This window comes from Phocoena sinus, chromosome 12 (genome assembly GCF_008692025.1).
Source record: "Phocoena sinus isolate mPhoSin1 chromosome 12, mPhoSin1.pri, whole genome shotgun sequence".
Classification (NCBI taxonomy): Eukaryota; Metazoa; Chordata; class Mammalia; order Artiodactyla; family Phocoenidae; genus Phocoena; species Phocoena sinus.
Genome location: NC_045774.1, coordinates 15,995,536 through 16,010,510, shown reverse-complemented (window position 1 = coordinate 16,010,510; position 14,975 = coordinate 15,995,536). Strand labels below are relative to the sequence as shown.

Genomic DNA, 14,975 nt, shown 5'->3' with positions numbered 1-14,975 from the left:
AGAAAATATTGATAGTATCCCACCTCAGCCCTCCTCTCCCCCCATATTCAAGCTGTAGCTTTAATGTCACTAAGAGTATTACTTGAGGATCCTCTGACCCCTTACCTCTATTATGAGTCCCATATCCCACAAATGCACTTCTCTGCAACACTCTAGACGTATTTAATTAATGGTGATTATTTAATGTCTGTTCTTAATGTCTTTAAGGTCCAGGGGCTACATTTCATTGCGAAACTTCACTGGGCATGTAACAGATGCCAAATAAGTATCGGCTGATTACTTGTAATACCACCAAGACACTTGTTGTATCTCTTCCTTCCTTGCTCATCCACTATCTTCTACTCACCACTACAATCAAGACTTTTAGAAGATGTCAAATCTCTCCAAAATCCTACTTTGTGATCTCCCTGTCCTCTTTTCCCCAATTACTTCCCTGAGGTCTAGTGCAGCCAAGTTAAACTTCTCTCTTCTACTTCTATTTTTGAATCTTCTTATTAATGGTTTAACAGCACCTTCTCTCTCATGACCTATAAAGTACATCCCATGTCTTTCTAATTGGCTTATCTGTACTTAGATTATCATCAGAATCCCCTTTCTTCACCATGGTAATAATGTATGTGAAAATATATATCTATGTGCTACATATGAAAACATATGTTCTGTCCCTCTATAATTGTACGTATAATTTGTAGATTACAAATGACTTGCTAAAATGAAACCTATCAACTACCAGGAATGTAAAGATCATCCTACTGGGTCAGACTCATGAATTCCTTTCTCTTGTTCAGTATGCTGTTTGTGAATAATGAATAGTGGTTTGCACCAGGACATGCCTGTCTTCTCCATCAACTTCAAAAGGTTAAAAGCAGCACTGTTCAATACTAGCCATGGGTAGTGGTTTAAATTTAAATTGATTAAAATTAAACAAGTTTTAAAATCCAGTTCCTCAGTCCATTTCACAAGCTCGATAACCACATGTGGTTAGCAGCCATACTGGACAGTGGAGTTACAGCACATTTCTATCACTGCAGGAAGTCCCGTTAGACAGCACTGGCCTAGAGACTGATTCTCAAACACACCGAGTTCCTTTCTTAACTCTCAGTAGTCTATCATCTTGAATTTAAAACACTTTAATACTAGGTATCCCTCCTTTTCAGCCTGAACACCTGCTATGCGGGGAAGATGCCCCCTCCTACTTCATACTCCACAGCTGACCTTCCTTTCATTTGTCCTACACACTTCCCTTCTACCAGCTGCAGTTTCTAGTGGTTGGCCTCAATTTAATTTCAAAGATTTGGTGAATAAGTCACAAGTGTATTCCATCCACACCTTTTATGATTCTAAGATTTCAATCATACCCCCTCTAATGTCCATGTTTTCAGACCAATCTTAGTTTAATGTTTGGTTTGTCTGTATGTGAAAGCCTCTTTTCATGCTGATTATGTCAGTATACTCTAACTCCTTACAATGCTTTGTGCATTAGACAACCAACACAATAAAAAATATTTAACACGTCAACCTGATATTCACCTTTCCTGATGAATACTTGGAAAAAAAAGTCTATATAGTATGGGCAAAGAGAATCCCTAAAACACCAACAGAAACTAGGAAACAAAGAAACTACTTACGAGAAAGAATCACAAAAGAAATAACCTTTGCCATGTATGCAGTGATAGATTTATAACGAGAATATCAATGAACAAACTAAAATGACATAATATGAGAAGTATGTTTCATTGCTCCTTATTTGTCTCAGCCTACAACTTGAAAGAAATCTATAAACTAAAGGGTCAAGTCAATGGATTTCTTTTTAATCCTATAAAAGTCAACTCTTGTACACAATAGGAGCCCAATAAATATTTGTTGCTAGACTGACAATGTATTATGCAGAAAGAAGCAATCTAATAACATAAAACAACAACAGGATTTTGTTATCTACATATTCACCAACTCCAAAGAAGTTAAACATATAAGAAGGGTTAACACAAAGCATTTAGCTTAGCTATAACAAAGAAATTTCTGACTATGAGAAAATTAAAACATTAATATTATATATAGAAAATACAACTCTTACCTGCAGATCTTCTGAGAATAAGAGATAACCTTAACCTAAGTGTAGGGAGGTAAAAGAATTAAGCTCAAAACTTCTTTCAACCTTAACTTTCTCCATACAATAGAGAATATACTGAAAAAGCAAGGTATACATATGTAAAATGGTGAAAAGAGATAACAATAAACTAAGTGATTTCTTCACAAACCATCTGGATTCAGGAACTTGTCTTCTACAGCCTTTTTATAAGGTATCACACTCAACTCTCCAGATTGGATGGTCAATACGTATTGACCAACTGGTTCTTGTGAAGGATACTCCTGTTTGGGCTTTACTTTATCTTTCAGAACCAAATTACATGGTTTATCCTGTTCCTTTTCATACTCCTTGAAATCACTCTTGGTGTACTTCCCACCTATTTATTTAAAAAAAGAAGAAACAACCTAGTAATAAAATCACCTGATTCATCAAGAACAATATTTTATAAGAGGTATAATATATAAGAACTATTTATAAGTGGCATATATATCAGGGGATAGAAAAAGGCTGAGAAGAAAACAAAAGAATCATAGTAATTCACTCTCCACCACTATTTTAACTGAAATCAGATATCCATTTTGCTAGGTAGCCAGATGCTGCCCCCTAATGACATACATGAATATTACAACACCAAACTTCCAAATCCTAAATTACGCAGTGAATACAATCACTGGAAAATAATTCAGAGTTCAAGTAGAGCCATTAAGTCTATGAGAAGAGAAAAAAAAAAAAAAAAAAAAAAAAAAGTCTATGAGAACATTAGGCCCAAAGGAAATTGAGAGCTTGGGACCTGTGTATGAGATCTGAGAGGCTTATAAGCATCAAAGACAAGATGAATCTGTTTGGCAATTCCAGAAGCTCTGTAAAGGAAAAGGGCCAGTAGGCAAAGTTTCATATAAATGTGAAACAGACAACTGTAAGAGTTAAAATACTGGTAACTGTAACAAACAGGCATCATTTCATCACTGAAAAATATGTGCCATGTGCCTGCCATTAGAAGTCTCACTACGGATGAAGCAGTTATGGTATATAGTAGAAGGAGCAACAGATCAAAGTGAGAAGTTCTGGATTCAAATATTGACTCCAGTGGGAGGTCCTAGGTAGGACACTTCAATTCTCTGAAAGTCATTCTCTTCATTTAGGAGCTGAAAATAATATCAACATTTCACAATGCCGTTGGAATCATTAAACAAGGCTATAAGGAAAAGTACTTAGCACTGTGAATGGTACACAAGATATGTTCAATTTTTTAAAATGTGAATCCATAATATACAGAATTATCTCAGGAACTTCCCTGGTGGCACAGGGGTTAAGAATCCACCTGCCAGGCTTCCCTGGTGGCGCAGTGGTTGACAGCCCGCCTGCCGATGCAGCGGACGCGGGTTCGTGGCCCGGTCCGGGAAGATCCCACATGCCGCGGAGCGGCTGGGCCCCTGAGCCATGACCACTGAGCCTGCGCGTCCGAAGCCTGTGCTCCGCTACGGGAGAGGCCACAACCGTGAGAGGCCCGCGTACCACAACAAACAAACAAAAAAAAGAATCCACCTGCCGGGCTTCCCTGGTGGTGCAGTGGTTAAGAATCCGCCTGCCAATGCAGGGGACACGGGTTCAAGCCCTGTCTGGGAAGTTTCCACATGGTGCGGAGCAACTAAGCCCGTGCTCCTCAACTAGAGCCTGCGCTCTAGAGCCTGCGAGCCACAACAACTGAGCCCGCGTGCCACAGCTACTGAAGCCCGTGCACCTGGAGCCCATGCTCAACATGAGAAGCCACTGCAATGAGAAGCCCACGCACTGCATCAAAGAGTAGCCCCCGCTCGCCACAACTAGAGAAAAGCCCGCGCGCAACAAGACCCAATGCAGCCAAAAATAAATAAATAAATTTATAAAAAATAAATAAATAAAAACACTGCATCAGCAATCAAAAGCCCATAGTATTTCAGTATACACAGATTCAACCTTAAGTTTGTTATGGTACCACTAGCAGAAATTTGCATATGTGGGATATGTCATTATGTGTAGGGATAGGACCTAGTACACAGAAGATCTTTTAATTTTGTACCGTATGACAACTAAAACAAACAAATTTTATAAAAAAGAATTTTTTTTTTTAATTTGTTTTTGGCTACGTTGGGTCTTTGTTGACGTGCATGGGCTTTCTCTAGTTGTAGCGAGCGGGAGCTACTCTTTGTTGCAGTGCGCAGGCTTCTCAGTGCGGTGGTTTCTCTTTTTGCAGAGCACGGGCTCTAGGCACGCCGGCTTCAGTAGTTGTGGCACACGGGCTTAGCTGCTCCGCAGCATGTGGGATCTTCGCAGACCACGGCTCAAACCCATGTCCCCTGCACTGGCAGGTGGATTCTTAACCACTGCGCCACCAGGGAAGCCCCAGAAAAAAGAATTTTTAAGAGTTTTGCATCTAGAAGAGCCAAACCACCAAATGATAATTACTTTGGAAACGTGTTATGTCTGCAGTGGGGTAATTATAAGTAATTTATAATACAGTCAAACAAAAAATATATTCATCATCAGTTTAAAATACACATATACATCAGATAGAGAAGGACAAATATCATATGATATCACTTGTACGTGGAATCTAAAAAAATAGTACAAATGAACTTGTTTACAAAATAGAAATAGAGTTACAGATGCAGAAAACAATCTTACGGTTAACAGGGGGATGGGGGAGTGAGACAAATGGGGAGACTGGGTTTGACATACACACACTACAATACATAAAACAGATAACTAGTAAGGACCTACTATATAGCACAGGGAACACTACTCAATACTCTGTAATGACCTACATGGGAAAAGAATCTAAAAAAGAGTGGATATATGTATATGTATAACTGAATCACTTTGCTGTGCACCTGAAACTAACACAACATTGTAAATCAATTATACTTCAGTAAAAATTAAAAAATTTTTAAAAATACAAATATACACACTCACACACACATACCCCCATCTTATATACTAGATAGCAGCTAGGTAAAATCAAATAGCAGGAGTTATATCACTGAACATTTCTAATTAACAGCACTGTCAAAAGAGGTACACACACACACACACACACGATGCAAAGCAGAACAGAAACAAAGGAAGATGAACCAACATACCTTTTCCTTTCCATTTAACCTTTGCAACAGACTGGCTAAAGTCCACATGTATTCTTCTGTCATCTATAAGTACATTGTCCATTTTGAAGAATGCTTTCTCACAATCTTCTTCCTGATAGTAATTATAAAAACTCAAGCATAAATCTCTATGGAAAAGATTTCTGCAGCTAGAACAAATACTGAAAATACAAAAAGTTTCTTGTTACTAAAACTAATATTTGAATATTTACTATGCACCAAATGCTGTTAAATGCTTTGCATCTATTATCTCAATTAACTCTGATAACAACCCTATGAGGTATTACCTATTATTACCTCCATTTTGTCAAAGAGAAAACAGAGGTTTAGAGAGGTACAGAAGTTACTAAAGGGCACACAGTTGGCAAGGGCAAGAGCCAGGATTTGAACCGAGGCAGTCTGATTGCAGTGCACATACATATACTTACCAACTGTGTTATACAAATCCATAATCCCTTTTACTCAAAACCCAAAAATATCCTGAAAACTGTTTTTATAAATTTGGTGTTAAAATCCATGTGACAGCAAAACCTAATGGAATGATAAACCTTAACTTATTCTACTTAGTATGAATATTCATTTGTTTTCACAGCAGAAGTATTTCTGTGATTACGGAATGCTGACCCAGAAGTGTGCCACGTAATCCAGAGATATGTGTGTTGCGCGCGCACACACACACACACACACACACACACACACACACACACACAAACATGCAGTATTACATTTCTAAATTCTGAAAAAGTCTGAAATGGGAACAGCTATTCCCAAGGATTTTGGATAATGGATTGTGGGCCTATGATACCAAGGTCTATGTTACATAAGAATCCTTGTCAGTAACTTTGCAAGCCCTACATCCCCATTTCTGACATCTGAAGACTAGAAATGACACATTTCAATCCAGCACTGATCAATTTTCTCCTAGGTCCCTGGAAACTTATTTTTTGGTCTGTTCACAGCTCAACTAGAAACAATCCAAAGAGAAGCAGATAAAAGAACTAGCTATAATCATATTTATTTACAATGTATGTCAAGAATTAAATGGAATATAAACTCCAAGGGACAAAACTTTATTCATCTTTGAATCAACATCATTTAGACCATCATCTGGCACATGGTAGGCAATCAGTGCATGTTTGATAAATCTGACTGATGACCCTTAGGCAGGCATAATTCCATCACTGTGCCATTTCCCCAAAGAGAAAGTTCTCAGATACTTTTTTTCAGGAGGATAGTATTTGCAAATACTCAATTTACTTATACCTAAACAATAGTTAAGGAATCTCTTCAAAATTTAGATTAAACACAACATTGTAAATCAACTACACTTCAATTAAAAATTATAGGGCTTCCCTGGTGGTGCAGTGGTTGGGAGTCCGCCTGCCGATGCAGGGGACACGGGTTCGTGCCCCGCTCCGGGAGGATCCCACATGCCGCGGAGCGGCTGGGCCCCCGGAGCCTGTGCTCCGCAATGGGAGAGGCCACAATAGTGAGAGGCCCACGTACCACAAAAAAAAAAAAAAAAAAAAAAAAAAAATTATAAAAAACACATATGGAAATGCATGCAAAGGACAAAAATATCCAAGAAAATCTTTAAGAAGAACAAAGTTGGAGGACTCACACTACCAGATACCAAGACATTATAAAGCTATAGTAATTCACACAATTTGAGAGTGGTGCAAGGACAGACAAATAGATCAGTGCAACAGTGCAGCATCCAGAAACAGACTTTACACATGTGGACACCTGATTCATAACAAAGTTGGTACTGAAAAGCTATGCAAATGGGTCAACCTTTTTAACGAATTTCGCTGGGTCACCTGGCTATCTTATGCAAGAAAAATGAAATTTAACATGAAACACATAATATACAAAAATCAAATTTCAGATCTAAATGGGAAAGATAATTTCGCAACAAAGCTTCTAAAGATAGAATAGAGAATATTTTCATGACTTCAGGTAGGCAAACATCTTTAAAAATAGGCAATAAGGAAGAAAAGCTGACAAACTGAACTAAAAATTAGAAATTTCTGCTTATCAAAAGATACCATTAAGAAAGGGAAAAAGGCAATCCACTGAGCAGCAGATACTTGCAACACATACAACCAAAAAAAGAGTTTGTACCCAGGAAGTACAAAGAATTCTTACAAATCAATAAAAAGGCACAAACACCCAATCCCAAAGTGGCCAAGTCTTGAACAGGTACTTCATTTTTATAAAGGACGTTTAAATGGCAATAAACATATGAAAAGGGGCTCAATCAGGAAAATGCAAAATAAGACCACAATAAGATACCACTACACACCCACCAGAGTGGATAACATTTAAAAGACAGACCATACCTAGAGTTGGTAAAGCTACAGAATAATAGGGACTCCCATACATTGCTAGTGGAAGTGAAAATTAGGATAATCCCTTTGGAAAGCTGACTGGAATTATCTCCTGAAGCTACACCTACCCTATGACCCAGCAATTCCCTCTTGGATATATATACCCAACAAAAATGCATACATCTGTACACTGAAAGACATGACAGAAATGGTTTAGAGCAGCACCATTCATAGTAGCCAAAACTGGGAAAGACCCAAACGTCCATCAACAGCAGACTGGAAATCTAAATAATGTTATATACACGCAATGAAATACCATATGGCAACGAAAATTTACATACACACAATAAAATACTATATGTCAGTTAAAATTTACATGCACACATAAAATACCGTATTTCCAATGAAAATTAACAAAAATGTTAAAAGCTACATGCAGTAACGAACAAATCTCACAAATGTTAGTTTAGCACTGAGTAAAAGAAGCTAGACAGCAAAAACACATTGTGTTTACACTGATATCAAGTTTAAAATTAGACAAAATCTATGATATCAGAAGTAGCAGCAATGGGGAAGTTTGTGGAAGGGGACACAGGTGGGGCCTCTGGGATTCCAGTAACCTTTTTTCTGCTGGTGTTTTGTTCCTTGACCCGGGTGGTGACTTACATGGGTGTATTAACTGTGATTAATTCATCAAGCTGTTCACTCATGAGCTGCAAGTTTTCGGCATGTATTTCATTCCTCAGTTTCAAAAACATTTTGATCAGATTATCCAAAGCATAGAGAACTTGCATAACATGCAAAAAAGACTCAGCAATGGACACTTACAAAGAGGCTACCGCTCATGAGAAGCATGAAGCAGAATAATATAGCTTAATCTAATTTTCAAGAAAAGAGAAAGGCTACAAAAGATTCACCTCAGGGACTCCCCCGGTGGCACAGTGGTTAAAGAATATGCCTGCCAATGCAAGGGACACGGGTTTGATCCCTGGTCCGGGAAGATCCCACATGCCACGGAGCAACTAAGCCTGTGCACCACAACTACTGAACCCATGTGCCACAACTACTGAAGCCCACGTGCCTAGAGCCCGTGCTCCGCAACAAGAGAAGCCAGTACAATGAGAAGCCCGTGCACCGCAATAAAGAGTAGCCCTCGCTCGCCGCAACTAGAGAAAGCCCGCGCTCAGCAACGAAGACCCAACACAGCCAAAAATAAATAAAAGATTCACCTCAAAAACTGAAATGTTGAACCATGATAAAGAATCCATAGATTCTAGGGCTTCCCTGGTGGCGCAGTGGTTGAGAGTCCACCTGCCGATGCAGGGGACACAGGTTCGTGGCCCGGTCCGGGAAGATCCCACATGCCGCGGAGCGGCTGGGTCAGTGAGCCATGGCCGCTGGGCCTGTGCGTCCGGAGCCTGTGCTCCGCAACGGGAGAGGCCACAACAGTGAGAGGCCCGCGTACCGGGGGAAAAAAAAAAAAAAAAAAAGAATCCATAGATTCTAGAACCACTCTGTGCTCTACAGTTGACCTGAACTATGTATTCATGGCAAATGGGATACGTGCAGAAGATATTAGTCAATCTGCCATAAACAAAATGAAATTATGTTTGTAAGCAAATAAACAATATAATCTATGCTCAGTGATGGAATAACACTGTCAAGTTGACAAAAAGTATTCATAGCAAACTAAAGGTAGAAATCTCCTTTCTGCTGACACCAATGTACCTTGTAAATATTATTTCTGGTACACCTGACACAGTGTCTAGGTATAATGTGTTATGTGTCTGTCTTCCTCAACCCTCCATTATTCATCTTGTACCCCTAAGGCCTACTGCAGTGCCTGAAATATAAAAGGTGTTTGACAAGTACTTTGGAATAACTATAACAGAATGAGCTACTATTGGACATACTTCAGTCCAAAGCTGCAAAAAGAAATAACGTAGCCTAGCAAAATGGCTAAACACATTGGGAACAGCATCAGACATATCTAAGTTCAAATCCTAAGAGCAAATACAAGCTTTTTTCTGTTTTGTTTTGTTTTGTTTTTGCGGTACGCGGGCCTCTCACTGTTGTGGCCTCTCCCGTTGCAGAGCACAGGCTCCGGACGCGCAGGCTCAGAGGCCATGGCTCACGGGCTCAGCCGCTCCATGGCATGTGGGATCTTGCCAGACCAGGGCACGAACCCGCATCCCCTGCATCAGCAGGCGGACTCTCAACCACTGCGCCACCAAGGAAGCCCAAGCTTTTGTATTTATTTATCAGATGAAGAAAAGTGCAAAGAAGAAATAGAATTAATACAAATGTTCCTAGTCACTGTATAAGTCACACTTAAATTTGATGGTTTTTTTAAAAAGAATAACACTAAATTTATGAGTATTAACATTTTAAATCTGAACAATTTTATAAATATGGGTGGTAGTTAATATTTGTTACATAAAATGTTAATTGAGTTATTAACTATTTCTTTGAAAATAAAACAGCAGGACAGAAGGCTATGACATTCACTAGGTACATGATTTTAAACAAGTCACGCTACCACTGTGTGTCTCAGTTTACTTATTTGGAGAAGGAGGACAGTACCTATCTCAGAGTTGTGAGGATTAAATGCAGGTCAAATAGCATAATGCTTGCTTAAAGAAAATTACTTGAGTAACATAAGCTATCATTCCTATTATAGATCTAGAAAGTACCCATCTAACCTAATACTCAAGCTTTACTTATAAGGAAGATAATGCCTAGAAAGAAGAATTCTAAATAAACTGCCAAATATCATAGAACAGCTGGTCAGTGATAGAGCTGAAATTAATATCTAGATCATAACACCCAGACTGGTTCTCTTTCTATTACTCAATTATCATATCTACCTAAATAGCACTGAAAAATTATTCATAGAATGCGAAGAACTTTACCTAAAACTTAAAAATTTTAAAGATACATTCACGTAGGTTGAAACTGAACCTAAAGTAAAGATACATATATTAACACTGATAGATGTTAAATTTATCCCCTATTTGAATATAACAAAGTTATTTTTCTTGGGTGCCTAAAGAAAGGGCAAACTAATTTTCTAATCTTAGAGACTAGAAAAAGTTCTATACATTTTCACACTTTAATATCATAGAACAAAAAAATACATATTTAATATATCTATATTATGACCTACTTTTTCAAATTCAATAAAAGCGTAACACAGGGATTCTCCAGTCTTCCAATCCCGGATAACTTCACAACTGAAAAATAGTTCGGAAAAAAGTGACTTTAAAGAAAAAGCATTCACTCTTACTCTTCAAAAGTAAAAAACAAAATAAGCCAAAGTTAAATTCACAGAACTATATTTCTCCAAATCTCTTCAATAATAACTATTTTTTAAAAAATAGTTCATCAGTCTAGAAACTAAATTATCTAGATTCTACTATAAATGCCCTATCTAAGCCTACAATCCTACATTCCCAAAACACTGAAGGAAGAATAAGATAAAAATATTTAATTTTCCTTTGGCAAAGGGAAATTACTGCTAAAAATCCTTTTAAATCGTAATTTATTTGTAGTCCAAATACAGATGAATTACAGATTATCTAATGTAGAATAATGCACACACATTCATACATATACATATGTTTAGTAAACTTACGACTTGGGGTTTTTGAATTTTAATATAAACCAAGCTCAAATGTAATCGCATAAGTCTAGCTATTATACAGAACTAATCCATCTTAACCAAGTGAAAGGGCCAATAAGATGGAATTTAAAGCAACTGGCTTAATCCTTTTTCCTCATGTATCTCAAGCCTCATTTTAAACACATGAAATGAAACAGGGATATAAAACATTGTGAGAGAAAGGAAAAGTAATCACATTATAGCATATGGTTCAGCTGCTACAATATTTAAGTATACATTAAAATGTAAATATTGAACAAAGATCTAACCAAAATTATGATACAACCAAAGTTGTAGGCAGGTAGAATGAAGAGGGCAGGATAGAAATAGACGTGAATCCTCATCTTCCTTAGCAAGAAGTTAGAACATAATGTCTCCAATTTAAAAATAAGAAAAAGCAGTATAGGAAATATTTTTATAAAGATGATATATTATAAGTGAGTAGAGGAATAAAGCCAGGTAGTCTTTTATAGAAAGATTTTTCTTTCAATAGGAAGAATAAAGAATGGCTTCATAGAAAAAAAAAACATGAAATGAAAGGAAATTCTAAACTTAAAATAATATTTTTTAATCAATTACAAAATATTCCCCTTTCTCACAGAAATACTAGTTTCATAAACTTTTGCATTAATAATAAAAGGAAAATTAACCAAAAGAAAAATTTTAGAAAACTTAGATTCAAATTAATTTTGACATAGGTTGCTGGTAATTCTAGGGAGAATTTAAATGAGATAGATATTTAAAATATTAAAGAAGAATACTACAGAACTAGACTTAAACTGTTCCATTCACTTCCTGTTTTAGAGTTGAAAATGTCTGTGCTGGGAGTGAGAGAATCATTCAATGTATAATGCATACACACACATTACAATATATATACACACATATATCTACTCATACACATTTACATACATGTTTTTCTTCCCTACTGTCCAACAGACTCATCTGTAAAACTCACCAGTATAAAATTCACTTTGAGTTCACAGACTCATCAAAAATGTTATTAGAAAACTACTAACTAATACCTAGTTTTTCTAAATCTTTCACTAATTCTAGAGACTACCTTCTTATTGGCCCAAATCTTGAGAATATTATCTCCAGATCTTCATCTGTGGTCACTGGATTCAATTTACACACAAAGAGCACATTTTCTGGAGGTTTAATATCTGCATCAGGTAGATCTCCCACCTAAATGACAAATAAACAAGAATATAAATCAACTCCTTTATTTAATTCACATTCTAAATATCCCATATTTAGCCCACAATGCTGATTCCCTGAAATATCTAAATTTACATTATAAACTACAGCCTCAGGAAAATAAATCCTAATAGATTTCAAAATTCAAAACTCCATGCTTCCTGGCAGTAACAATATTAATAGCCAAAATATTTACCAGATCCCTACTTTGTGTGAGACCATGTTTGGCACTTCATATACATTACTGCCAATTCTTAAAACAACCATGCAATTTCCATTTTACTTTTCCATGAGTGAAAATTCAAAAAGGTTAAATAACTAACTTGCCCAGGGTCACACAGTTGTAAGCAACAGAGTTGGGATTTGAACCCAGGTCTACCTGGTTTCAAAGTCCCAATTTTATCTCCACTTTTTCTTTCTTCAAGTATTTAATATATTTTTGAAAGAATTTATGTAAAGTATATCTAAGTTATGAAGCATGAAAATAAAAACACCCATGATGCCACCAACTAGCTTTAGAACTAAAATGTCCCCTGATCCCATTATCCCTCTGCCTCTCTCACCACGAATGAGCTTTTTGGTTTTCCTTTCTGGCCATTCCCTTACAGATCTTTATAGAGTTCTGACACATAAGTATATACCCCTAAGTAACATACTGTTTAGTTTTACTTGTTTTTAAACTTTTGAAAAATACTGTCATGCTGAATCTAGCCTTCGGCAATAAGTAATGCCCAATTCTTCTCCACATTATCGCTCAGTATGGAACACCAACAATTCCTGGATAGTGTTTCTAGCTTTTTAATCTCACCCTCACTATCATCTTCTACTTCAGTCAAACCAAAGTCAACTTCATGGTCAACTACTGTGCTGAGCCGAGCCTACCCCTTCCTACTGAAGAACTAGAGAGGGTGACAGTAAGAGAAAACCATGACATAATGAGATGATATAATGATGGTGTTGTTTTCCTTGTGGGAAAAGTATGGTGACCATGAGCCTTTAGATGGGGAAACAATATACCTTCATACATATATTCAAAAACTCTCAGAGATGATTTCAGGTAAGATTACTATATAAAGTGTTTCCTCTTGGATAAACACATTAAAAAAAAGAGAGAGAAATCTTGGAAATCATAAACAGTAAGAAGCAACTGAGCCAGTAAGATCTGCTCAGTGTCTCTGAAGTCTATCAAAAGATAGCAATAACCTATGCCCAATAAGCAGCATTACAACATATGTGGGGAAGAGCAAATCAGGAAAAATCCCAAAAGGCACCTATAATGGCAGAAATACATCTAATGGAAGCACAAATGAGAAAAAAAGTTAATGAGTTAAAAAAGAACTTGTTATACTACTTAGTCAAAGATAACTTTAAAATACTACAAGGAAATTTAAAATATTCATAAGCTATGAAGGTCAAAACAATATTGCAAAACACTAGCTGAATTACCATTACATTATACACAAATAAAGCGAAACTGATGTTCTTAGAAAATAGAGGAAACTTGTTAATTGTGAGAATTGAAAGGACACAGGATCACCTAATGGAACAGCTAAAACCCAAAACACGGACAACACCAAGTGCTAACAAGGATGTAGAACAACAGGAAGTCTCATTCTTGCTGGTGTGAATGCAAAATGGTAATTCAATTTGGAAGAGAATTTGGCCGTTTCTTACAAAGCTAAACCATACAATCCAGCAATTGTGCTCCTAGGTATTTACTCAAATGAGTTAAAAATTATGTCCACACTAAATTCTACACACAAATGTTTATAGCAGCTTTATTCATATTTGCCAAAACTTGGAAGCAACCAAGATATTTAATAGGTGAATGGATAAACAAACTGTGGTAGACCCATATGAAATATTATGTAACTATCAAGAGAAATGAGCTATCAAGCCATGAAAAGACATGGAGGAACCTTAAGTATACGTTGCTAAGTGAAAGAAGCCAATCTGAAAAGGCTACACACTGTATGATTCCAATTATATGACATTCTGGAAAAGGCAAAACTACGCAGACAGTAAAAAAAGATACTGGTTGCCAGGAGTTAGGGGGATGAACAGGTGGAGCACAGAAGACTTTCAAGGCAGTGAAACTATTCTGTACAATACATGGCATTTGTCAACACAAAGAGTGAATCCTAATGTAAATTATGGATTTTAGTTAATAATAATTTATCAGTATTGGCTCACCAATTGTAACAAATGTACCACACTAATGGAAGATGCTAATTAAAAAGGTAAACTGTTGGGGAGGGTGAAGGGAGTACATAGGAACTCTCTGTACTTCTTGTTCAATTTTTCTGTAAATCTAAAACTACTCTATAAAATAAATTCTATGTATTAAAAACAAAACAAGAAAAGGAATCCACAAGTCCATATAGATAATGAATATATGCTAAGTAGAGATAATAAAGGAGTGCTCTTCCTTACAAAAGAAGGCAGGCTGACAAGTGTGGAAAAAAGGGCAGAGTTGGGAAATCACCACTTTGCACCCATCAGAGTCAAGATTGGTTCAAGCAATAGTCACGGATGGCTAAGAAATCCAGAGGGACAGT

General features: G+C 36.8%; 1 protein-coding gene across 2 annotated transcripts in view; it reads right to left on the bottom strand.

Moving 5' to 3' along the window:
- Positions 1 to 14,975, bottom strand: part of PPIL4 (peptidylprolyl isomerase like 4) — a 34,697-nt gene that overhangs the window by 9,288 nt on the left and 10,434 nt on the right. For both annotated transcript variants that reach the window (XM_032651097.1, XM_032651098.1), the window contains 4 exons: positions 12,281 to 12,405; positions 10,723 to 10,789; positions 5,209 to 5,320; positions 2,369 to 2,465 (listed from right to left, as the gene is read on the bottom strand). In XM_032651097.1, coding sequence (XP_032506988.1) covers positions 2,369 to 2,465; positions 5,209 to 5,320; positions 10,723 to 10,789; positions 12,281 to 12,405 — 401 coding nt within the window. The remainder of the gene's footprint in view (positions 1 to 2,368; positions 2,466 to 5,208; positions 5,321 to 10,722; positions 10,790 to 12,280; positions 12,406 to 14,975) is intronic.